General features: G+C 41.7%; 1 protein-coding gene across 6 annotated transcripts in view; it reads left to right on the forward strand.

The window, feature by feature from the left end:
- DENND2B (DENN domain containing 2B) overlaps positions 1-24787 on the forward strand; it is a 179056-nt gene that overhangs the window by 84678 nt on the left and 69591 nt on the right. For 5 of the 6 annotated variants that reach the window (XM_031052650.2, XM_031052651.2, XM_031052649.2 and 2 more), the window contains one exon: positions 20987-22204. In XM_031052650.2, coding sequence (XP_030908510.1) covers positions 20987-22204 — 1218 coding nt within the window. Of the gene's footprint in view, positions 1-10067; positions 10163-20986; positions 22205-24787 lie in introns of those variants that run through there. The other variant, XM_034061748.1, reaches the window with a different exon arrangement.

The raw sequence follows: 24787 nt of genomic DNA on the forward strand, positions 1-24787 counted from the left end.
GTGTGTGAGGCCATTCTTGCTGCCACCAACAGTTTGTCAGCCCCATAAGTTTAACATGCACTGAGATATGTTTGCACTGGTTTTGTGGCTTGGACCTTCCCTAGAATTTAAGTTAATGGGGCAAAATTTTAATTGGCAGGATTTGGCTTACCTCCAGTGAAGGCAGTGGAGATGCACCACATAAACCAAATGATTATCTGGGCTAATATAACTCTAGAAGTACCTAAGGAGTGTTTTAGCTGAATTGTTTGTCATTCTTTAAATATCAAATAAAATAATGACTTGTATTTCCTAACCAAGTGACCCGCTGGGGCAGTGCTGTGTCCAGCTTTATCATGAGTCTGGGATTATTTGCTGTTGTTATTCATAGATAAAATCATTGTTGGAAATACAGAGAGAAGGCTCCTCAGGCTGATGCATTCCCTTGCAGTTAGCTAAACCAGGGGACAGATCTGGACTTGCTTCCACAGGACCTCAGCTTCTGCGTAGCCATCATCAGTCATGTGGAGGGGAGGCCAGATGCTCTACTTTTGGAACAACAGGTCTTTGCACATGGTCTGCTCTTGCTTTTTGGGGTTACGAATGCCTGCATGAGGTGCAAGGCTCTTAGAGGTCTGATTTGAGATGTTTGCAGAGCCAGCAGAGTTCTGGAGCAGTATTCTATCCACCCTGATTCTTTTGTTTGGGAACTTAGTAAATAATCACTGCATTGGTGTAAGCAAACACAACCTCTCTTGTCTGTTTTAACAGCAGCAGTCTTTTATTTGCACATGACAGAACTCAGTAAAGCTAGGCTGTGTAGAAGTATTGCTTGGGTTGCTTACTAGAAGTGTTGTTTTGAGATGGGTACCTGTCCCCACCATGTGCTGATGTCCATGCTCAACTACTTCACATGCACATTAAGGTCTGGAGTTTTATTTCTGTGTTAATGTGATGAAGGCAGAAACAATACAAGCTTTCAGAAAAATCTTAGTTAAAGGAAGATTTCATGTCTGTGTTTTGGCCTTAAAATACTGAAATATACAGTCACTTCCAAAACCAGTCCTAGTCTGCACTGGGGGAAGTGTCTTTAGAGAGGTACTGCTTTTTCTCTCATTTAAAGGGATCAGCTCATGGATGCAATTGTAGTGCTTTCGCTTGCTGTTACCTGATATGTAATGATATTATTTTAACTTATTTTGTATCATTTCAGTCATTCTGCTATTGTAACTCCCCACCCCTAACAAAAGAAAGAACCCAAACCAAAGCAGTGTCCTTCAGCTCTGTGTTAAGCTGTAGACACTGTTCACATTTACTGTCAAGACATCCATCTAGATGTGGTCCACTTTGCCTGAACTGACAAATGAATTCTCTTGTGACTACTGCAAAATAGCTGTGTTCATGTGCTGCTGAATGCCTCGGGAATGTTAACAATAAGATAGATTAAAAGTAACTTTTTGTATTTACTTTTTTTTTCCATATAAATATAAAGCCTGTGATATTTATTATGTATCCTGAGTTTTCTGAATGGAGAACATCATGAAATCACTTGGAAATCAAAGGATGCAACTTTAGCTCCCTATGCTGCTCTAAAACTATGAGGTTTTGGTCTAATTTGAAACTCTAAAGCAATTTCCCCACTAATTATTATGTGTTGTCATTGTCTCAGCACAATTAAGGTAAAGTATTAGTCTCTTACATTTTCTTTGCTAAGTATGTGGACAGTGTTGCTGTAGGTGACTGATAGAAAATCTGCTTTCCCTTTTGCAGATGGCTGCATTCCAGTTACAGGCAAAAACTGTTCTCTGCCTGGGCTCTACAGTTAGTAGCATGGTTTAAAGGAATCTCCATAAAACATTAGTTATAGAGAGCTGTAATGGCTATACTATTCTTCACAATTTGATAAACTGTTCTGTGTGGATGATGCTTCCATCCATGCTTAACAGAGAGTTTGGTGGGATGTTTGGATGCTAGTTCAATTTGTGCTATAATAATAATATGCCATGGCGAAAAAGTGCTGGCATGTTTGCTGCTGCCTCAACTGTATGCTGAAATGCTTCCCAAAACAGCACCAAGAGTAGTATGTCTCACTGAAAACTTTTCTCTGGAGGACACACAGAGGTGTAGATGCAGAAAACAGTGACAGAGAAGGTGGTGGGTCTGGAAGTGCTTAATGGTGTTGCACAACTTTAGGGAGATCTGTGCATAGTTTCACCAAGAGGCCGTGGTATGAGTTCAGCTCATATATTCTTGATGTGTCCCTGCCTCTGCCTGTGCCAGGCAGCACAGGAGGCAGGGCCCTGAGCGCTCACCTCTGCTGACACCGTGGCTTAAGGCAAAGAGGCACTCTGCACTGAACTGCTGAGATGTGTTCTTCTGCCAGAAGTATTTGCCTACTGCTCAGAAATAGTAGTGAGGAACTTTAAGTCTCCTTATGCAGTTGTGAAACAAAGCCTGTAAAAAATGATTGTTACTTCAAAAAAGAATCAAGTTTTCATATTTTGACAGCAAGCTTGGAACCAGGAAGAATAGTGTTCAGTAAAATGCTGCTGAAAGTAAGCAATACGCAAAGTTACTGGAGCCATAATGAGACACAGTCTTTGGCTTTTTGTTGTTGTTTTTAAAACCATTGAGGTTTAGAAAACAATACAAATAAGCTTCAGCCAAACTGAATAACTGCTTTTAAAGAAGTGCAATAATCAGTAATAGATTACACATCAGACACAGCTTGAACTGTGCAGCTGATGAATTTTCAGCTGGTCAGTTCCCAGCAGTGCAAAGATATCTTTGGTTCAGAAAGGATTAGCAGCCATTATATACCCTGTGAGACTGGAGGTGTGTTTGGGACACAGAGCTCCAGCAGCTCAAATCTGAGCTGGGCCATGGGAGGTGGGAGTGAGGTAGTGTCATAAGGAAGATAATGTCAGCAGTGGGAACAAGTTAAAGCACTGACTCAAATGACCCTGAAATGGGTAGAGCTTGAATACAGGCTTTGTATTCATTGACTTCATTGCTGTCTTTTATCTGGGTAAGTGGCATTGGTGGGGTGCTGATTTCCAATGAGTCTGAATGTTCTCCTCCCTTGCCCTGCTCAGCAGTGACCTTGGGGCAGTGGATCAGAAAGCAGGCTGAAATCTCCTGAGATCTCTTTAACAGGATTGCAGAAATATTCTTATAAGCACAGTGGTCTAGCCACAGAAAATAAGAATGGGTTGTAAAACAATGTAACAGCTTCTAGTTAGATCAAGAGATAGAACTGAAGAAATGGACTTTTGGGTACATCCTTTGGGGTTCCTCAAATGTTGGGGAAGAGCAGGAAATTTTGCTGTTCCATTTCTATTGTTGGCTAATTTGTTTGACTATTTTTTAACAGATGTCTGTTCAGGAAGAAGTATCACTACTTAATTTTTATGCTCTTGTTAGTCAAGCAAATAACTTTCTTAGATGGAAGTTGTTTTAATATATCCCTCGCATTTGCACAGGTTTTTGAAGAAAAAACACCCAAACCAACAATCTTTTCATTGCATTTTGCTTCATGCAGTTTCAGATCAAGTTTGCTTTATTGTTATTTGGAGGTTCGAGGAATGTACCTGGGAAAATTACTTCCTATAGTAATTTACTTCACATAGCACTTTGAATATTCTATGCTTTTGTATGCAGCAAATAATTCATCATCATTAAAATGACTTTTTTTATGGAGGCTTATATTTGCTAAAAACATTGGAAAGTATCTAGAAAGTGAAAAATAGAAAGTCTGTCAAAAAGCAGAGTGTTGTAGTTGACAGGTTAGTCTAAAAGTGGCATTTTTAATGCAACAGTGTTCTGTTCCAGTGCAAAGACTATTTAGACTAGCACCACAATCTTCAATTGTTTAATCCCTATACTTACAGTAGTGTAACCAATAGTACTAAGACCTCAACTAAACTATTACAGATTTTTGCACAAATTTATTACAACAGTATTGTTTTGGAAGTGTTTCTGATGTCTTTCTAGTGTTTTTACTGCACCAAAATGGGTGAATATGAGCAATGAGCAAGATCCTTGTTAGAACACGAGAGTCCCCATCAATGCAGTACCAGAAAATTGGAGCAGGATTCATGTGAAATTGTTTATTGGGTGTTGATATGAAGTGAGACAGAAGTCCACAGGGGATATAGCATAATAGTCGTGCAAAACAGTTTCACATCATATGCCAATGTTTCAATTTTTCTGGAGGAAGTCATTCTTAGAAAGAAAACCTGGGCCAGGAAGATGCTGGCAAACTCACTGAAAATGCCAACAAAGATACAAGTTATGAGCTTTGCTAATGATGTTTTATGTTCTGTGAGTGTCTGTCTATTAGGAGGTGGTGTGAGACCCTCACCTCTTTACACTTCAGCTGTTGAAAAACCATTGGTATGGGAGAACAATTTCTGTTCTGTGCCCTAATCAGTCTCGATTTGAATCAGGGATTTAGCAATGAAAGAGTCTGTGTTCTCTTACCAGTTTCCTGAACTGTTTAGTTATCCTGAAAAGATATTTTCCACTTGAGTGAAAGAGAAAATTGAAAGAACACATAGCAGAATTTGTAAAGAGTAAGATTGTCATGGTTTAAACTCAGCCGTGCAGTCTCTCTCTCACTCTCCTCCTTCCTCCCCCCAGCTCCTGGAGGGATGGGGAGGAGAATCAAAAGAATGTAACTCCCATGGGTTGAGATAAGAACAGTCCAGTAACTAAGGTATAACACAAACCGCTGCTGCTACCACCAATAATAGTAATAAGAGAAATAACAAGGGAAGAGAATACAGCCGCTCACCACCCACCAACAGATACCCAGCCTGATCGAGCAGTGATTCAGCCCTTCTGGGTAACTGCCTCTAGTTTACATACTGGGCATGATGTGCTGTGGTATGGAATACCCCTTTGGTTAGTTTGGGTCAGGTGTCGTGTCTCTGCTTCCTCCTGGCTTCCCCTCCTCCCTGGCAGAGCATGAGACTCAGGAAGTCCTTGGTCAGAGTAAACATTACTGAGCAACAACTAAAAACATTAGTGTTATCAGCACTGTTCCCAGGCTGAAAGTCAAAACCACAGCACTGCACCAGCTACTAAGGAGAAAAATGACTTCTACTGCTGAACCCAGGACAAAGATTGAAAGGAAGATCTAACCATAATGAAATATAAGTGAAAGAATTATCCTGCTTTTCTTTCCTGGTTGGAAGAAAACCATTTTGTCCAGAAGGCCAAACAAGAAGTACCATTGTCATAATATCCTCACAGTCTTTTCATAGGCTTTATCCTCCAAATAGCATAATAACTATTCACCAGGTAATACTGTGTACAGAAACTGGGAATTAGTTAAGTCTCCATACTGAGCATCAACCTTGTATTTGTACTTGAGGACCATTAACAGCAAATGGCCTTTAAAAGCAAATGAAACTGTAAGCATTTTCTTGCAAGCAGGTAAATAGGAGCTAATGGAAATATACAGTTGTCATCCATATTATTAAATTATATACATGCAAAAATGCCCATAGTGCCTAGGAGGCTTTGAGCAAGAGATGTGTCAGTGAGAGCCCTCTGTAGGCAAGCAACAGGTCTTGATTACTCTAGTGTCCTTGTCAGCAGAGACAAGGACTTGCAAAGAAAGTGTGCCTGTAGGCCTTAGCTACCTGTGCATAGGATTTTCAGTCATCCATCTTTCTCTTTTGCATTAGATGTGGTCTTTTCGAAGTGCCTTGTTTTCTGTGCAGCTGATGTTTATCCAGGGAAGCAGCTGAGCCCATAAGGGGACTTGTCAGTACAAACAATTGAACAAATGCCCAGTAATCGGACTGCTCTCACATGAAACCTCTACCCTCTTGATTTGGTGCTGATTTGGAAAACCACTTTCTGTCAATAGAGGCAAACAGGGGAGATGGCAGATAGCATGTGTCCATTTGAAACTGTTGGCAGGGACCTGAAAGCATTGTAATGTGGATTTTTAACCTCTCCCTTTCCTGTCAAACAGTAACGTCAGCCATGTGGGCTTCCAGATACGTGTTGAGTCTGGTGGGCTTGTTCACTGTGTCTGTGTGTGTCTGAGTACTTGATTCAGCTTCTATGATTTCTTTACCAACAGGCAGTTGGATTGCCCTGGTTTAGATGTTCATGAATGAATTGTAAACTGCTGCTCCCTGTGACTTTAAAATACAAACCCAAATGAAACAAGAGTTTTTCTAAGCCGTGGGTAACCAGGAGGAAACTTCCAGCTTGCCAGACTTTTCATGCACCTGTGAAAGTGAGAAAGCAGAGAAGGGCTTGCTAGTTAAACATTAATACCAGTTTCCTCCCTTTAAGCATACAAAGGGACAGAGGTTTGACATACGTACTTGGTCTGTGTGTCATTTACTGCCTAACAAGTGAAGCAATCAGTATTCAGGAAGCACAGTGGCTACGGCAGGACATGAGGGACTGAGAGCAGAATTCCTCCTTCTCCGTTCTGCATCTTTCCAGGAGGGAAGAGCTTCTGAGTAAGTCTGGGATTGGTAGGCTGAAGTGATGGTAGTGATGAGTAGTTGTGTGCTTGTCACAGGCATGAGAGGAGGAAACCAACAAAAGCAGAAGTGAAGAGCATGAAGTGCCCCAGCACTGAACTCTAATATCCTTTCCCAAAGCCAGTTTTGCAATAGATAGACTTTCTTCTCATAGGCAGGAGCTCAACACCAGCCTACAGCTTACCAAGCACAGCAACAGAAGTAGCTGTAGTTGCCAAAGTTTGCAGCTCTGCTACAGGACAAGGAACTTTATGGGACTAAAACTGATTTTTACAGCCCCTCTTTTCCCTTCCTTCCGTTACCTCTTTTGCTCTCAAACAAAACCTAATTTCTCTGTATGGCTAAATACATATTTCTGGTCTAGTCTGATGAGATTCCATTTTTATCTCTTTAATGCTTAGAGGTGATTTTTAAGGTATGCTGCAGTGTCCATAGCTGTGCTTTCTTTCCCCCACCAGATATACCCACTGGATGACAGTGTGTATGAGGAATAACACACTTATTGCTTTTTTTTCCCCCTGGTATAGTTGGGTTGCCTACTTTAGACAAGCTAAGTTTGGTTTTATTATTTAGAAAGTGTTAGTCCATTAGAGAGAGGCTGCTCTTATTTATACCTGGGCTGAATATGACTTACAATAACTGTGCTTTTCTAAATGCTGGATAACTGCTGTGATGGAAACTCAGTGTTAAACACAGTGCTGTCAGCATAACTTCAGTGTGCTGTGTTGGGTTTTATGCCTGGTTTCAGTTGTTTGTTTGTATTATGTTTTCTAAGAAACTTAATTTATGGGGTATGAGACAGCTTGAGGTTTGTTTTTCCATCAGATAAATAACAGAAGTCTTAAGGTTTGTGCTTTTCAAGAAAAAAACAAATCAGTGTTGCCAAACTCTGTGAGGCTCTGAGGGATGTAACTTAGGGTCAGAATCTGGACTTCTGTTGCTTCAAATGTTCGCTAGCTTAGAGACCGTGAGCTCCAGCAAGGAGTTTGTTGTTAGGTTTTGTAGTCTTCAGAGAGCAAATATTTTCACAGCTGATGAGCTTATAGTATAAAAAGTAAAAATGTATTGGCCAGCTTCTTATAAAACCTAATAGGCCAACAGAAGAGTGTAAAATTAAATCCATGGGTTTATGAGAAGCCAAGGTCTTGTGAGAATGAAATATTTATAAAGGATATATAAACCCCCCCAGATATTATCCCAGTCCCAAATTTAGGCTTGAGATCCCAGAGCTTTTATAGGTGTGGTGGTGAAATGTGGTCTGGGAGGCTCATTTCAGCTGGGTGAGTAATGTACACGTTTATGTTACCCTTGATCGTGGTGAGCAAAGTGATGGGGAGTGTCTTTCCCTGACCTAACTCTGCTCCTGTTGACAGTTACAGTCAGTAAAAAGAGAAGCCAGTGTCTAGATCTTTTGGAAAGTTTCCTTTGGGCCATGTTTTTGGGTGTTGGTGTGTGTGGTGCTCGAGCACTGGCTCTTTTGTTAATGCTCAGTGAAGCAGACTTAAGGATTTGGTCAAGTTGAATCTGGCTTTATCTGGACTCTAAGGTAAATAAGTGCACTAGCAGCAATCACTGCAAGTCATAACTTGGTGCTTTTTAAGTTTTTTTTCTTTTCCTTTTTTCCTTTGTCAGTTTATGTATGTCTGGCAACAGACTGGGAAATAAATAGATCAAAGATTATTTCAAAGCTGTGTTCAACTAAAAAAACCCAAACAACTCTTGGCTGACGAAGGCTTTCATATGACACTCAGCTGTGGGTATGCCCAACACATTTCCTTAGTTTCCTGGCTTGTTTAGCTAAACAAAGTAGCATGAAGCATACAGTAACCAGTCAGAGTAACCTAATTTAATTTTAAGTGTTATTAGGCTGAAACTTTGTTTTACATAAGTGTGCATTTGTGCCAGGTCAATGCCTTAGATCTTCCTATAACAACAATTTTGCATTAGTTTGCATCTTCAGCAGCTTCTCTTCAGTAACTCTTGATTCATGCTGACATAAGCCAGAAGAAAATCAAATCCTAATTCATAGATATTTAAAGAAACTAAAGGCGAAAAGGCCAACAGTAAAACTGAAAGAAAAATCCCTCTTGAGTGAAGTATTCAATTTCTTCTTCATCTGTACAAACCCATCATATTAGTTTTACATGGCAAGGTTTTGGTAGTGGTGGGCCATGGGGGTGGCTTCTGTAAGAAGCTGTTAAAAGCTTCCCCTATGTCTGATAAAGTTAATACCAGCCAGCTCCAAGAGGGACCCACTGCAGGCCAAGGCTGACCCCATCAGCAGTGGCAGTGGCAGCACCTATGGGATAATGCAGTTCATAAGGGGGAAAGGTGCCTGCACAGGAGCAATTGCAGCTGGAGAGAGGAGTGAGAACGTGTGAGAGCAACAGCCCTGCAGACACCAAGGTCAGTGCAGAGGGAGGGGAGGAGGTGCTCCAGGTGCTGCAGACCATGGTGAGGCAGCTGTGCCCTGCAGCACATGGAGGTCCATGGTGGAGCAGATACCCACCTGCAGCACATGGAAGTCCATGATGGAGCAGATACCCACCTGCAGCACATGGAAGTCCATGATGGAGCAGATACCCACCTGCAGCCCAGGGAGAACCCTATGCCAGAGCAGGGGGATGACCAAATGAAGCTGTGATCCTGGGGAAAGCCCAGGGGCTGGAGCAGGTTCTTGGCAGGACCTGTAGCCCTTTAGAGACAGGAGCCTATACTGGAGCATGTTTGCTGGCAGGACCAGTGACCCCGTGGGGGACCTATGCTGAAGCAGTCTGTTCCGGAAGGACTGCACACCATGGCAGTGACCCATGCTGGAGCAGTTAATGAAGATCTGTAGACCATGGGAAGGGCTCACATTGGAGAAGTTCACCGAGAATTGCCTCCTGTGGGAGGGATACTGTGCTGGAGCAGTGGAAGAGTGTGAGGTGGAGGGAGCAGCAGAGATATGACTGCAATCCCCATTCCCTTCCCGCTGTGCTGCCTGCTGGGAGGAGGTAGAGAAAATCAGGAGTAAAGTCCAGAAGGAAGGGAGGGATTGAGGGGAGAAGGTGTTTCTGAGATTTTTATTTTCTAAGTTTTTATTTCTCATTATCCTGCTCTTATTTTTTATTGGTAATAAATGAAGTTTATTTTTTTCCCCAAGTGAAGTCTGTTTTGTCTGTGATCATTGGTGAGTGATCTCCCTGTTCTTACCTTGACCCAGGAGCCTTTCACTGTACTTCCTTCAAGGGGTGTGATAGGGTGGCTTTGGTGGGCATGCGGCATAGAGGCAGGGTCAACCCATCACATCTATGCACACTGTAATGTGGACCAAGGGTCATGTCTGTCGTCATAGCTGGAGTTTCTTTTGCATTCCATAAGGTCAGAGCCACTAAAGAAAATTATGATGATAAGAGAGGCCAGGGTTGTAAACCTTCAAATCTTTCCTCCTTCAGAGTCAGGATGCAGCCTCCAAAGATGAGACACGTTCTATGCAAAATTAACATGTGCAGGACAGACTCTTAATGTGTATTTCATGTTGTTTTACCCATAGTTATTCTCCTTTGATCCTCTCACTGTAACATCTGTAAAACATGGAGTATTTCTGTGAACACCAGGCTGTGCGGCTGTGGTCTCTTGTGTAGGTTTGGATGGGCTATATATGATGAATGTCAGCCCACAACTTACAGGTCAGTATAAGTCATTGCAGACAGTGGCACCTTCTGAAATGCTGTTTATACCCTCAACCTGTCCTGATACCAACGCTGTCCTGCAAATCTGTACTACCTGTTTCTTCTGAACATAAAAAGTATTATGTATCATTTGAGCATGCATTTCTGATATTTGAGAAAGCATCAAATGTCCATGTGTTTCCTTCCTTCTCCCTTGCTTCAGCACCTCCATGAGTCATTTATCGACTGGTTCTTCTCTTTTCTGCTTTTTCAGGTGCTGAAAAAAGTATTCTGCATCTAATATTTTTCTTGCAGTTGTTGCATGAAAGCCCTGTGTTGTGAGAGACAGTAGTAGAGCTCCCCCCTACAAAGTCTGTTACGAGTGTTGAACTTGTTACTCCCCAAAAAAGGTGTAACTTGTTAGGAAAATCGTGTTGCCTGTCTTCAGAGGTTGCCAGGAGTGTCAGCACAGGGGTGAGAGACAACTGTCAGGATGCAATTGCCTAACGAAGTGATTGGGAAGGTGATAACCTTTATTATGTCTGACAAATAGTCCAAGTTTTAGGCGCAGAGATCTTTCGAGATCTAGACAGGTGGAAATTCACACTTCTAAGGGACAAAGGAGAGAGGGTAAAACTTCTAAAATGAAGGTAAAAATGAAGAACACGAATTAATCTTATGGCACGAGTAACACAGTAACAAACAAAAAGCTGTCCATACAGAAACATGTACAAAAAGTGCCCTTCAGAGGACAAACAAGCTTTCTCAGTGTCATGTAACCTGAGGTGTGCTGACTGTATGCTGTTGGATCAGCTTTGTACTGAGCTACTGGTCAGACATGAGACCCCCCTGAGCACTCTTTAGGCAGAGTCTACAATCAGAATTACTTTTGCCCTGCCTAAGTACCTATTACTTGTGAGCTTCCTTCACAATACATGAACTTCAAGTGCATGGCAGCTGGACAAGGATGGGTCAGATAGGCTGCATTTAGACAAGGCTTTTCCAAACCAGAATTCTAGACTTGGAGGTTGCCCAACCTAGAATGGTCTTGGATGTGTTAAAAACTATCACAATTTATAATGAATGATTTTTAACCCTTTGTGTGTATGTAAATGTAGAACCTTGCAAAGCTCTGGCAGAATCAGTTCCACAGAGTTTATTGCTTTGAGATTCCAGGGCAGATAAACACGCATGTTGAAAAATCCCCTGTGCTTTGAAAAAACAAAGCTGAGAGCTTCCATGTGCCCTGGGATTTTGAAGTTAGCATGTTTACACATGCTGCTAAAGAACAAGTTTCAAGGGCTGACAGTTCTTATATAGACAATTTAAGAGCTTATATATTCTGTCTGATTAAGAAAATGCTATCTTTTGTTGTGCTGCCACTCTCTCTACAAGAAAACTGTTGAGATCTTAAGAAAGCAGGTGAGACTGAAACATGCTATACCATTTCCAGAACACAATAAAAATAAGTAACAGTGGAGATACAACAGTGGAAATATCTATTGCAAAAATTATTATTCAGAACATGTTTTGGGAAAAGAGTTACTGCAAGGGAGTCTTCCAGTTTTCAACTTTGAATCATATTATTTTTGGAGGAGAACATAAGAGATGGTCTTGTGAAACCAGTGCCTGTACTTCAGTGGAAAAGAGCAAATGGCACTCTCTGATATTTCAGGTCTTGCTTCTGATGTTTTTATCATGTGCAGCCAACTTCTGATCATGGTGATGGAAGGTGCAGCGCAGGCGAGTTGATCTGTGCTTTAGGTAGCCATTTCTAGCTGAAGAAAAGGGGTGAAAAAAGCTTAAACATGGCTTTGTTTAAAAACCATCCCATACTTGCCTAATAACAGAGTGTAAGTCTGCCATAAATCTGGAGCAGCAGGGAATCTAGCCCTCTCAGTCTAGATAATTTCACAATTTCCTGTTGTCTTCTTCACCCTTAGAGATTTCTTGGCAAAAGCATGTACCTAGTGCAAGCTGATTGTTCACATTTTATTGTACAGTTATTCGTCATTGTCAGGTTTTCCTGCTATATTTGCTTTGCAGATCCAGTCTAATTCAAGTATTTAGGATCTGACTCATCAGCTTTGATTTATTTGCCCTTTTTTTGTACAGTTGTAGAGCATAGTTGCCACTTCCAGTAATTTACTTTGGCAGAATGACTCCTGAATTTCACTGGTGTAAATCAGATGTTTTGCTTCTGAGCCATAAAAACACAGTTCATCTGCAGTCAGCTGTGTTTCTATGTGCTTTTCTCCATGAACTGACTGCAGAGACCCAGAGCTCTGGCAGGGTTTTATACGCAGGAATTCACCCCAGCACTCTGAATGCATCCCACAGTTGCTATCATTAACTCATAGAATCATCCAATCATAGAATAGTTAAGGTTGGAAAGGACCTTAAGATCATCTAGTTCCAACCCCCCTGCCGTGGGTAGGGACACCTCACACTAAACCATATCACCCAAGGCTTCATTCAACCTGGCCTTGAACACTGCCAGGGATGGAGCATTTACAACCTCCCTGGGCAACCCATTCCAGTGCCTCACCACCCTAACAGTAAAGAATTTCTTCCTTATATCCAATCTAAACCTCTGTTGTTTATGTTTCAATCTGTTACCCCTTGTCCTGTCACTGCAGTCCCTAATGAATAGTCCCTCTCCAGCATCCCTGTAGGCCCCCTTCAGATACTGGAAGGCTGCTATGAGGTCTCCACGCAGCCTTCTCTTCTCCAGGCTGAACAGCCCCAACTTTCTCAGCCTGTCTTCATACAGGAGGTGCTCCAGTCCCCTGATCATCCTCGTGGCCTCCTCTGGACTTGTTCTAACAGTTCCATGTCCTTTTTCTGTAACTCAGTACTTCTTGGGATCCCAGAAGTTAGAGCTTTTAAAAATGGCACACTGAGCTTGATCTTTGGTTTGTTTCACTGTCCTAGTGGCCTATCATTTTGTAACTAGTTTTGATATCATTTACATTTTTATTTAAATAGAAAGTACCAAAATTCCTTGGGGAAAAAAATCAGAAGTATAAACAGAAAAATAACTGGTATTTCTGTTTTTGTTCTATCTTTAAATATTTTGTGATATTCATCCACATTGATTTTATTGCCTCATTCTCTCTAAATTCCGGGGGTTTTCCATCACTAGCACATGTGCATAAGCCTATTTCAAACAGTCTTAAAATGCAAATCCACTTTTCAGTTTAGAAAGTATTTTCCATCTTGTTTTTGTCACAATCCCAAAGTCAACAATAAAGGGAGGTGCTTATCTGGAATACAGATTATAGGGTATTTTGAGCCATATTCCTGGTGAGAGCCCAAAAGTCATGAACGGTCTGGCTGAAGAGTGTTTGTTCTGTCCCACTTACGGCACTTTTCTTTCCAAGCAAAAGGCAAGATATGACAGGTTGTACTGCTTGATTCATTACCGGGTTTAATCAGCTCAAAAAACCACCTTACTACTGTGTGCCCTTGAGTGTGAAAAGTTCACCTCTTTTACTCACTGTAACCTCTTATTTAGATTTAAGATAATTAAATATCATCTGTAGTTATTTACTGTGTAATGCAGAAAATGACAATACTGTATGCTATGCCAGAGTGAAGAATATATTGTAATAGAGAGGTTTACTGCCAAACAAAATTGGAGTTAATTTCAGTAGTGCAGGAAGTCCCTTTTGTCTGGCCTTAAAGTTACCATAATTCCTAGTTATGAGGAGTAACAATAACAATTTTAAAGTCCTTTTCTACACCTGGTACAATTAGTCTTCTTTGATGTTGTGCACAAGGCAGTTTTCCAAGCCTAGATGCTCATTTATATTTGTAAAGAAAATGTAAAATTCGAAGTATCATCTGTATATGGGATCCTCTTGGGCCATCTCAGTTAAGCAACAGAGCCATTTCAGGCCACGTATTTTGGTGATAGTTTGATCATGTTTGACCTTCATGCTAACCACAGTTAGACCAGTGTGACTGCATGCATTTGTTCCCTGAGCTTTCTTTGCTTTACAGTAATGCTTCTCATAATGCTTTGCAGCTATCACTGCTACTGCCTTTCATTCCCCACTGGTGAGGATGTAGCTAGGGGTGAGGATAAGGAAACATGCATCAAAAACAAATGATGCTGAATCATTGCATCTCTGTCCAACGGCTTATTTCATAACTCACCTCAAAATGCAGCCAAACCACTAACTGGTAGGGTTTGATAGCTAAAAGTGGACTTCTCATAGCTTTTTGTAGTAAAATGTGGAGGAAATTATTCCTAGCTCTTGTATAGAGAGAGGCAGTTTTTTAAAACAGGAGTGTCCCTGAACATTGCTTTGATCAAAGTCATTAAGGGCTTTTTGTCCTTCTTTGAATTACTCTGCTTTTCTGCACCTAAAGAGGCGTGACTGGAAGATTGCAGTACTGCAGTAGTGTGTTCGGATTTTGTTTGTGCAAAATCATTGATTTGTACCAGGAGATTTCACAAGCGTTTGTCTGACAGACAAAAGAATGTTTTCCTGTGCCCTTAAGGTGGTGTGAAACTGTATTAGTTACCAGGAGCTGTCAGAACTGAATCTTTTAAAAAGTGCTTATTTTGTGCAAGTCATGGAGGTTATGACACGGAAGCACTGGTTCTAATTTGAGCATCTGTTGGTCTCTGCACATTTCCTCTACTATGTTAAATCAAGGGCAAGTTCAATGGAAATTAATACCATAGCAAGCCATCACAACTGTTCTCAGTAATAAGAGCATGGTGCATGTGATTCCAGCTGACAGGTGAGCAGGGTGTGCTTCCCTCTCACTTTGCTTTGCCTTGGGAAGGATGTATTCCAGTATTCACACTCATGGTGGCTAGCACAAAGTAGGAGCTGCTCCTTACTCACGGGACCTTTCTGCACTGCTGAACCACTGTATGACACTGTGACTGTACAAGGCTCTGCTTTCAGGTGGGCATTGTCTTGCTTCTTACCCAGTTCAGAAAATTTGCATCCTCCTTTTTGTTTCTGCATCCTGAATTATGGTAGAAGTCAGGTCTGAACCCGTTAATGCAATCCATTTTTAGTCTGGATGTAAAAATGCAAGTACAGCCATTTAATGTGGCGAGAAATCTCCCACTTGCATGGGAGAAAACACCCTTTTGAAAATAGAAGAGTCTAATAAGTTATATATTGTTCTCTGAGTTTCTTATTTAATTTGCCTTTCAATGATTTGGAGACTTTGGAACTGTTGAAGATGTGGACATAGGTAAGCTCATCTGGGTACACATTAAAATCCCTGGGATTTAGGGGATTTTCAACATTCAGTTATAATGATAATTTCAGTTTCTCACCTTGAAGTCTGAACACATTCGTTTTGTTTCCTCAGTAGCCATAAGGACTGACAAGATGCCAGAAAGGTATGGGCTTTTTTCCAGTATAGTGTTAGCTATGGATATCTGAATTAGTGCTTCAAAATGATCATCTTTGTGCAGTCTTGAGATAGGCTTTTTATTTGAAGAAATGAAAATCATAATTAATAAGAAAATATTATTAATTTGTAATGGCATATGAAATTATTTGAAAGCTGGCACCTGAGTGTTTCCTCTCTTACAAATTTCTGGAGAATTTGAAGTTAGATCCTTGGTTACCTGAAATCAAGGCAGCTTTAGTGTTCATATTAAGAACTTTGCTGCTCTTGCAAGGAGAAATTTCTGTTGCTTTTATTTCAGATTTCCTTAAGTATTGGCTAGAGCAACAAGAAGTCTCTAGTCTTGCATGGCAGGCCAAATCTTCCCAATAGACAAAATAATGCGCTTATGGTCACAGCTGATTCCGATGTTGTTATCATTACCGTGAAACAGGCCAGTTGTCCTGATGAAATGGCATGAAGCCCTGAGAAAAAACTGGGATAAGCAGAAAACCTGCATAAAATACTAAGAAAGCAATGTTTTCTTAGTGAAAATCTTGAGGAGTACAAACAGGCTGTGACTTTGCATGAGCTCACCAAACAAACATAAGTGTTACTGTGAAATGACAGGATCTCATCAGCAGGAACCTGGGAAAGACCCAGTAGCTTTTTGTCAACAGGTTTCTTGCTCTTTTTTCGGTAAATGGGCTCCTGAGCTCGAGCATGTTGAAATGGGAAATTCCCTGGGTTACCGAAACAAAAGCTGCTTTATTATTCTGTAAGTGTTGGTTTAAGAAGGGCAGATGGGATTTGCAAAACCAAAAGCTTCTGCCAGCTTGTCTTTCAGCACTGAGTGATCTGTAGTCACTCCTGGTGCTTCAGGAGAGCTGAAGCAGTGCTGTGGAGTCGGCTGCTTAGCTCAGAGATCGGAGAAGGGCACTGAGAGTTAGGAGTCCTGTAACTCTTTCCAGGTGAATAACTACCCTCCATTCATCTTTAATCCCTGGTCTGAAATGCAGTTTAATATTGTTATTAGTATTTATAAAATGTGTGTGGATCATGGGTGCAAATTCATGCACATTTTTATCATCCACTGACCTCTGATTTCCGTAAGATCATAAAATCATAGAATAGTTAGGGTTGGAAAGGACCTTAAGATCATCCAGTTCCAATCCCCTGCCATGGGCAGGGACACCTCACACTAAACCATATCACCCAAGGCTCTGTCCAACCTAGCCTTGAACACTGCCAGGGATGGAGCATTCACAACCTCCCTGAGCAACCCATTCCAGTGCCTCACCATCTTCCTTATATCCAATCTGAACTGCCCCTGTTTAAGTTTTAACCCGTTACCCCTTGTCCTATCACTACAGTCCCTAATGAAGAGTCCCTCTCCAACATTCCTATAGGCCCACTTTCAGATACTGGAAGGCTGCTATGAGGTCTCCACGCAGCCTTCTCTTCTCCAGGCTGAACAGCCCCAACTTTCTCAGCCTGTCTTCATACAGGAGGTGCTCCAGTCCCCTAATCATCCTCATGACCCTCCTCAGGACTTGTTCTAACAGTTCCATGTCCTTCTTATGTTGAGAACACCAGAACTGCACACAATACTCCAAGTAAAGCCGTCTCTGGCCACCATTTTTTCTGCCTTCTGTCATTGAAAGCTGTTTCATGGAGTTGTGTGTGCTGTCTGCACTTGTTTTCCCTCTTTTCTGGAGTTGATATTTGGCAATGGAAGTAGGTAGGAGCTGTGCTTCTGTCCAGCTGGATCAAAAGGCCAGGCTCACTGCCTTCGGTACTTAATTTTGTATTGCCCACTTTCAGAGTGATCTCCAGGAATTAAATTCTCCCTCTCCTACACACAGCCGAGTGTTGGCACCCGCACTTTGTAGGTCAGAGGTTGGTGTGTTGTCTGAAATCAGAGCTTTCCAACTTCTGAGACAGATACAGGGTGAAGACTTGGGCATTTACTGCACCAAGAGCCAACCTTTGCCCATCCCCACAAAGTCTCGTACAAGTCAGCCTTGAAGAGACCTCAGAGCAGAAATTCTTCCTATTCTTTTTCATTTTTGCTTTGTGAATGAGTACGGTACAAATTATCTCAGCAGGAGATTCTGTTCCTGGGGGCAGGTGATATCCAACTGCACTGTTATCCGCAGGTGTTCATAGGAACTGGTGAAAGGAGATGCCTGTTGACACTAACCTTTAGCAGAGAAAACAGCATGAATCCATACATTGGTCCATGGAATTAATATCTTTATTTGAATATTTATATGAATGAGAGTGGGTCTGGAGAACTATGGTTTTTATAAATTAGAAGTTTTCCATGTTTGGATGAGAAAAAGAGAAAGAGATTGAATTGAAATTTAAAGATCAATTGTATCTAGATTCCAAAATCCTGCAGAGCATGACTGATGTTATCAGTTTTCTCCTACTTTGGGTAATTCTGCTGGTTTCTCAGGGAACCAGTCACTTTAGCAAAGCTAAGCATGGTCTGGAGGGCTGGAGGCCACCTCTTGGATTATCTCTGCTCTGTGCATCAATGATTCCCACCAGGAAGGCAGTTTCAGGGTCTATGACATATTTCAAGGACGTTGAGGGCTGTTTGACAGGTGATTTACTTTGCGATGGCAACTCGCTGCTGACTTGGCAGGGGTTTGAGAACTGTGCACCTGAAGCTAAGCTGCGTGTTGGAAGAATACACTTTATAGATAGGGAATCAGAGCTACTTATTCCAATGTGTTTTGTGAAGTGCTGATATTCTCCCCAAAATGTTATTGCCCAGAAAGAAGGTGCCGTTCGAGTGAACTTTTTAAGAAACCCAAACATGATTCCATAATCTTCATTTATGCTGTTTATGCATAAGATTTTGGAAGTGTATGCAATGATCTGCTTTGTAAGGTGCTGTATGTATCATTGTGTGTATAGAAAACCTCAATAAAAACATTTAAAACGCCTGGGTTTACAGTCTGCATGGAAGATTGCAAGCTATTTAATTATTTGTCTCTGTCCAGTAATACCAGTTTTAAAGTCTGTGGAACTATTGTGCCTTGGAGAGAATATTCTTCAATGGAAGCAGGTTTTTCAGGAAAGGACAATTTTATTATCCAGTGATCAGCTTTTGGACTTTTTAAGTTCTGTTACTTGCCACTGTCCTTTAGAGAATGCACATCTGAAACCATACAGCCAAGGCTTTATTATCTTTCATCTTCAACTAGTCCTATAGCTTCTACTTGCATCACTTAAGTTTACAGTATAAAGTGATATAAACCATCTTTTTCTCAGCTCTGGTACCCCAGGTACTTAACAGCATACACCTCCAGAGGGCCTGTTGCTCCGAAGCCTCAACCTTGCACGGTGGAAGTGAGTGGGAGTTTTGTGACTGAATTTGGAGGTTCAGGATGAAGTCTTAGCTGCTGTAACTTTACTGGTGACCTGGCATTCAAAAGAATGGCTAATATCTCTAAGTAGAAACATTTTGCAGCTTCTGCAGATTATGCAAATCCAGCCTTTCCTCCTCTCCTGATGAGCCAACAAACCTTGTCCTGGCAGTCAAACAACTGAAAAGGTGTTTCTCACAGTGTAAAAAGATAAAGGTCCATGCCTATGGTATTTTCTACACAGTGAGTTAAAGGCAGAGAGACGATGGTCAGCACATGCTTAACCTCTCCTTTTCCATGACTGACTTTATCACAATCATTTTGTACTTTATCCTTTTAGTTGTTAGTACAGATTAAGTGCTAAGAATAATGTACAATTTTGACACTGTGGTATTAAACTGAAGAGATTGAGATGAGACAGAAATAATGAAGAATCAGGGCACCTCACCAAGTCTGAGGAGGCTGATTGAGGTTGCACCGTCAGGCACTATGAAAGCATGTAGGCCAAGGTAGTTCTAGGTAATTCACTACAAACTCTATGCTGCAACATCCAGCCAAAACTGCTCATCATCTGTTACCTGCTTTTGATCTTCTGAGATCTCTTTAAGACACTTGTCTGAAGCTGTATAGAAAGAAGGAGATTTCACTTCAAGGCTTGACTATCAGAGGGCTCTGAAAAAGAGATAAGTTCCCTTTTGTAATAATTTGATCGTTGTCCTTTTCTGACCAGGACTTTGCTTTTTTTGTGATACTTCTGACTTTTGCTTGCAAATTATCCACTGTAGGAAACCAGGATGAAATTGGATAATTGGGTTTGGGAATGCATTTCAAGGAGAAGAAAATGACTTCTGTGTCAACATAAGTTTTTCAGAAACTGCCCCACTGCTCCAGATTTTTTGGTTAATTCACAGAACTGGATTTTTGTGTACAGGACAGTTTAGAAAGAAACCAACTTGACCACAATCTTCAGTGAACAGAAACTTAGCTGCATATGCAAGGCATTCCTTTGTGTCTTTCCTCTTCTTTCTATACGCTTTAGAAGAGAAAGTTTACTAGGGCAAAGTGTTAAAGGAGTCATGTTTATTTTTGCTACAATTTGTATGTATGTGTGGTGGCATTGCAGTAAAACCCCTTTTAGACACAGTTTTGGCTTATTTTTCTTATTGCTGGCTCACTGGTGTTAAGCCATCCGATTAATGTGCTGTTTAATTTCCTTTGTCTTTTTGTTCTTAAGAGTTTTTGCAGCAATGTATAAAACCCCAGTAACAATAGCTGATTTTCCAAATCATGACAAAAATTTGTTCTAAGGTTTTTTCCAAAGATAACACCAAGAACATTCTGTATAGTTTATATTCTTTGACACATACTGTGGGCAGATTAATACATTTATTCAGTCTGTAATATTCTTTCAATAAGAAAATGTTTCTGTTTTATAAATAGAATTTAATCTGTTGGCCACAACATCAATCTAAGGACGAAATGGGTCTTCCTTTTGCTGTTTTATTTAGGTTACTGTATACATCAGGGATTTGGAATGCTCTGGCTCAAATACTGCAGTGGCTGACCAAGGTGGTACTTTGCTTTAGATTTCTGAATGAAAAACTGACATCTTCTAAAATTGGTTTGCTCACTGCAAGCAGTGAGTAAACTGTTCTCCTTGTTGGTCAGCCTTCCCGATTTGTGTTGCAGTGGGAATCTTCTCCTTAAGAGTCCCTTTTTCCTGCAGAGAGACTCCTTAATATGGGAGGCCAGGAACTGTTCTGCTGGAGGTGGTACATGCATTCGAGGCAATAGTTTCTTATGGGAATCTCAGCTGCCTTCAGACTTGGGAAACTTGGAAAAGCTGGGGGTTGAACAGAGGTGAGAAAACTGTCTTTGGATGTGCTGAATGCCCTCCTCATCAGCTCATCACTGACATCAGTTAGTTGCTGCCACCCCCCTGCCCCTGGCTCTGTGGCTGAATGATATTTGGTGTCTTAGTGATACTGTGGGGTAGATTTGCAGCATGCAACACCCTCTGCTTTACCTGCAGGTGGAAGAAACATGGCAAATAACTGGTTTCTGAAGGACTTGATTTTGTATTTCTTTCTACTTCCAGGTGTCACTCCGTTTCTCCACCACCTCTTTTGTCCCCACGAAGAAGCCCAGCCTACCCCCTCAGCGACAGTGAGGACTCCTGCCGCTCTACTCGGCTCACCAAGGTCTCCAACTCCAGACTGCGCCTCAAGGACTGGAGCAGCCGTACGTCTGCACTACGAAGCACCTCCACAAGCGCATCAGACACCGACTCCCCCAGCCACCCTCTTAAAGCCATCAGTGTGGGTGCTTTGGATAAAAGGTTGTCTGTGTTCAAGGCTGAGGACCAAAAGGAGAGTCCAAAGGAGGCTCAAGATGGGGAAGCCATAGGGAGCCATTCACTCACCCGGAGCACCCTGTCCTTGGGCACTGCCACCAACTTGAGGAATCTCTCCCTCAGCCGGGCAAGTGTACGCTCCCAGGCACTGGACATCAGGCAGAAGATCACAGAATGGGAGTGCCGCCAGGAGCTGTCCCCCAGGATGAGCGCATGTGTGGACAAGAGGGATGCTGGGGAGAGGTCAGGCAGTGACAGCTGCCCTAGCGTGCTGACCTCTCCCTGCAGTGAGAAGACGTTTGATTTCAAAGGGCTCAGAAGAATGAGCAGAACATTTTCTGAGTGTTCTTACCCAGAAACAGAGGAGGAGGAACTGCTGGACAGGGATTCCTGCCATCGGTTTGAAAAGAGATCCGGCAGGAGCGAGACTCCTGCTGCTGCTTTCCTCAAGGGCCATGTGAGGAAAGAGTCCTCTGCTGTGCTCAACAGAATACAGAAGATCGAACAGGCACTGAAAGAGCAGCCCGGCAGAGGCCTCCCCCAGTTACCAAGTAGCTGTTATAGTGTTGATAAAGGGAGGAAAAAATCTGTGACTCTGAGTACTGTGGAGGGACTGAGTGAAGCCGCAAGTGATAGCAAAGCAGGGAGTGTTATTCTGGGGAGTGAACCAGAGACACCTACTGAGACTGAGAAAAGCAGTAAGATAAAACAGGGGAGTACTGCAAACTCAGCTGGCCCTAAACTGCTCCTTGAAAACCCAGCTAACAGTGCAGTGAACCCTGTCCCCAAGCCCAAACGCACCTTTGAATATGAAGCAGACAAAAACCATAAAAGTAAACCAAGCAATGGCCTACCTCCATCTCCTACGCCTGCTGCTCCTCCTCCCCTCCCGTCCACCCCGGCACCCCCCGTGACCAGAAGGCAGAAGAAAGAATCACGCTTCCATAGAAAATCCCAGAATAGGTAAAATTCAAGGAAATGTGCTGAATCTTCAAATAAATAAATGTGCTGTGGTTTTTTGGTAATAGTATTTTACATTCTCCTTTTAATGCAGTGTTTTTGAGACATGCTAGGAGCTGTGTGCAAGACAATTATTCTTTCTACCAGACTGCACCCATGGGATGCACTAGTACAATACCTTTGCATGGCCACAGTTCCGGAGTTCTCCAACTTTCATTCCTCAATCCCTGAAAAAGGCACTAGGATATTTGTGCTAAAGCTTATCTGATTCAAATTAAAAAAATGCTTTTACTTGTGGTTTTTAATGGAGCATAATTCCACCATCCTCTTGTAGTGGGACCATGATCTGCTGTAGCCCTGTGTTCTGGCTCACTGCAAAACATACCTTCAGAGGATTTGTGTTTCCAAAGCTTGTTACTGCAGCAGTTGTGTCAGTTTTATGCAGTGGTGGTGATTTTACTTAATTCAGTGCTTAGAAATGTTATCCTAAGTTACTATCAATAGCCGTAGAGGATTAATGCTGAGAAAACCATGTTTTAGCACAGAAAGGGCTTTGTGTCTTTCCTGAGTTAATGATGAGCAGAGGATATGGCTACATTTCCCAGGAGTCTTGGAGCTTGGCTTCTTTTAATTAGATGATTTCTCTTGAGTGTTGGTAATGGTAAAGCTCATTCTGCTCACCGCTTAGAAAACTGTAGGCTTCTTTGTCGATGAGCATTCAAAGTATGGCATTTTTAACAAGTTCACCTCTCTGTGCATGTGTGAGATGCCCAGACTCTTGGTATTTAGTGATGGGCTTTGCAAGTAACTGTTAAGCAGCGTCTCAGGCCCACATTATCAGTTCAGCAGCCGATGTTTGATGTTGGTTCAATCAATTAAAAGTTTGCGTCAGCACAACCTGACCTCAAATATGCTGAATCTGAAAACAGGGAAGAGAAACCTTCAGAGTCTGCTCTACTTTCAAGAGATACCTGCTTCTGAAATGGGTCAGACAGCTCTGCTGATGTGTGTTGTTTCTCTGGGAAGGGGAGGGAGTGTGGAAAGCCAGGCTGCGATTAGCAATTCTTATCTTTTGAGTTCTGGCAACAATCTCAGTTAGAGGAGGTAAATCTAGTTTTTAACAAGAATCTTTGTAACAAAGCTGACCTAATTTTCTTCAGCACAGCATTACCAATGCATTGAGGATGTTGGTTTTTAAATGTTCTGCTATAAACGATAGCCTTTATTAGAAAATTAAGGGTCAAGAAGTAAAATGGTCTGTATAGTGGGTGGCAGAGAAGAATGAATAACAGAAGATAATTCTTGCAGAGAATCACCTGTGGCCAAGTGATCCAAGTCAGTCTCCGAGTACATGCTCACACTAAGTTTGAGACCACACAAATCATCTCAGAACCACAGTATTTTGTTACAATGAGTTTGTGACCTGAAGTTTTGAATCTTCTTTCAAGAAGAGGCATAATTCATGCTTATCCCTGCTGCTCTGCAGGTTCGATCTCCTGTCCTAGCACAGTTAGACAGCAGCACTGTTCAGCAAAGGAGCCTTGGTGGGGCTAGTAAGTACAAACCTGAGAGAAAAGCAGTATTTATCAATTTAAGTTGTGATTAGTTGAGGGTAAATTGAAGGATTTGCAGTGTTATCATATGCACCTAACGATTCTTGACACTGTACAGGATAGGTTTCCGTTTGTTTGTAACAGCTTTACCCTACTGTAGTTCAGCGATTTCTCTGGACTTATGTTTGGTTGTTGATCTAAATAAGCTTAAATCAGTCTCCGAAAATCACAGGTTTGCTGGCTGACTTCAGTCCTTTATAAAATATTACCTTTGTTGTGTTTGCTACTGCCCTTTCTTTCATTACAGTAAGGAGAATTCCATCATTTACAATGAGCATGAGACCATCCAAGTTAACTAAGAATGACAATATTTAGTATTCGTTATTGAAATCTCAGTCTCTGTTCTCTTTTTTAAAACAGATGTTTTTTGTTGTTTGGTTTGTTTTTCTTTTGAGAACTGTTCTCTGAAACATTGTCTACAGCCTGTAGCTGTGTTTTTCACTTGAACAAACGTGGCTTGCACTCACTAGAATGTCATGAGAATCAGCTGTGGATATTTATTCCTCTAACATTTTGGTTGAAAACACTGGTTTTTGTTTTGTTGGCTAATTCAGCAGTATAGTACAATGGAGAAAGTCTCTCATATTTGCCCACTAGCATAGAACCAGTCTGTATTCAGAGGATCTGGTGACCACAGTAGCTTTCACACCTCAGATTGATGTGAGCTGGACATTCCCTAGGAGTTGGATGTCCTCTGATGCAGACAGAATGCAGGAGAGGAGTGTCATGGGATAGGTCACATGGGCCACAGCTGAATGCTGGTCCACAGAACTATTCCAGTGCTCCTATCCAGTGTCACTACATCATGGCATTACCTTGAAATCTGTAAGAGTTAGATATTTAACTACTTTAGTAGAAGGTCTCATTTCATACACAGGTATGTATTCAGTGCCTGAGCATCCTTTATAACTGTATGTCTGGAGGAGTGGTTATCTGGATCTGAAATGCATGGTTTGTTTCTGCCATGATTGTA

This window comes from Melopsittacus undulatus, chromosome 4 (assembly GCF_012275295.1).
Source record: "Melopsittacus undulatus isolate bMelUnd1 chromosome 4, bMelUnd1.mat.Z, whole genome shotgun sequence".
In the NCBI taxonomy this organism is placed as follows: Eukaryota; Metazoa; Chordata; class Aves; order Psittaciformes; family Psittaculidae; genus Melopsittacus; species Melopsittacus undulatus.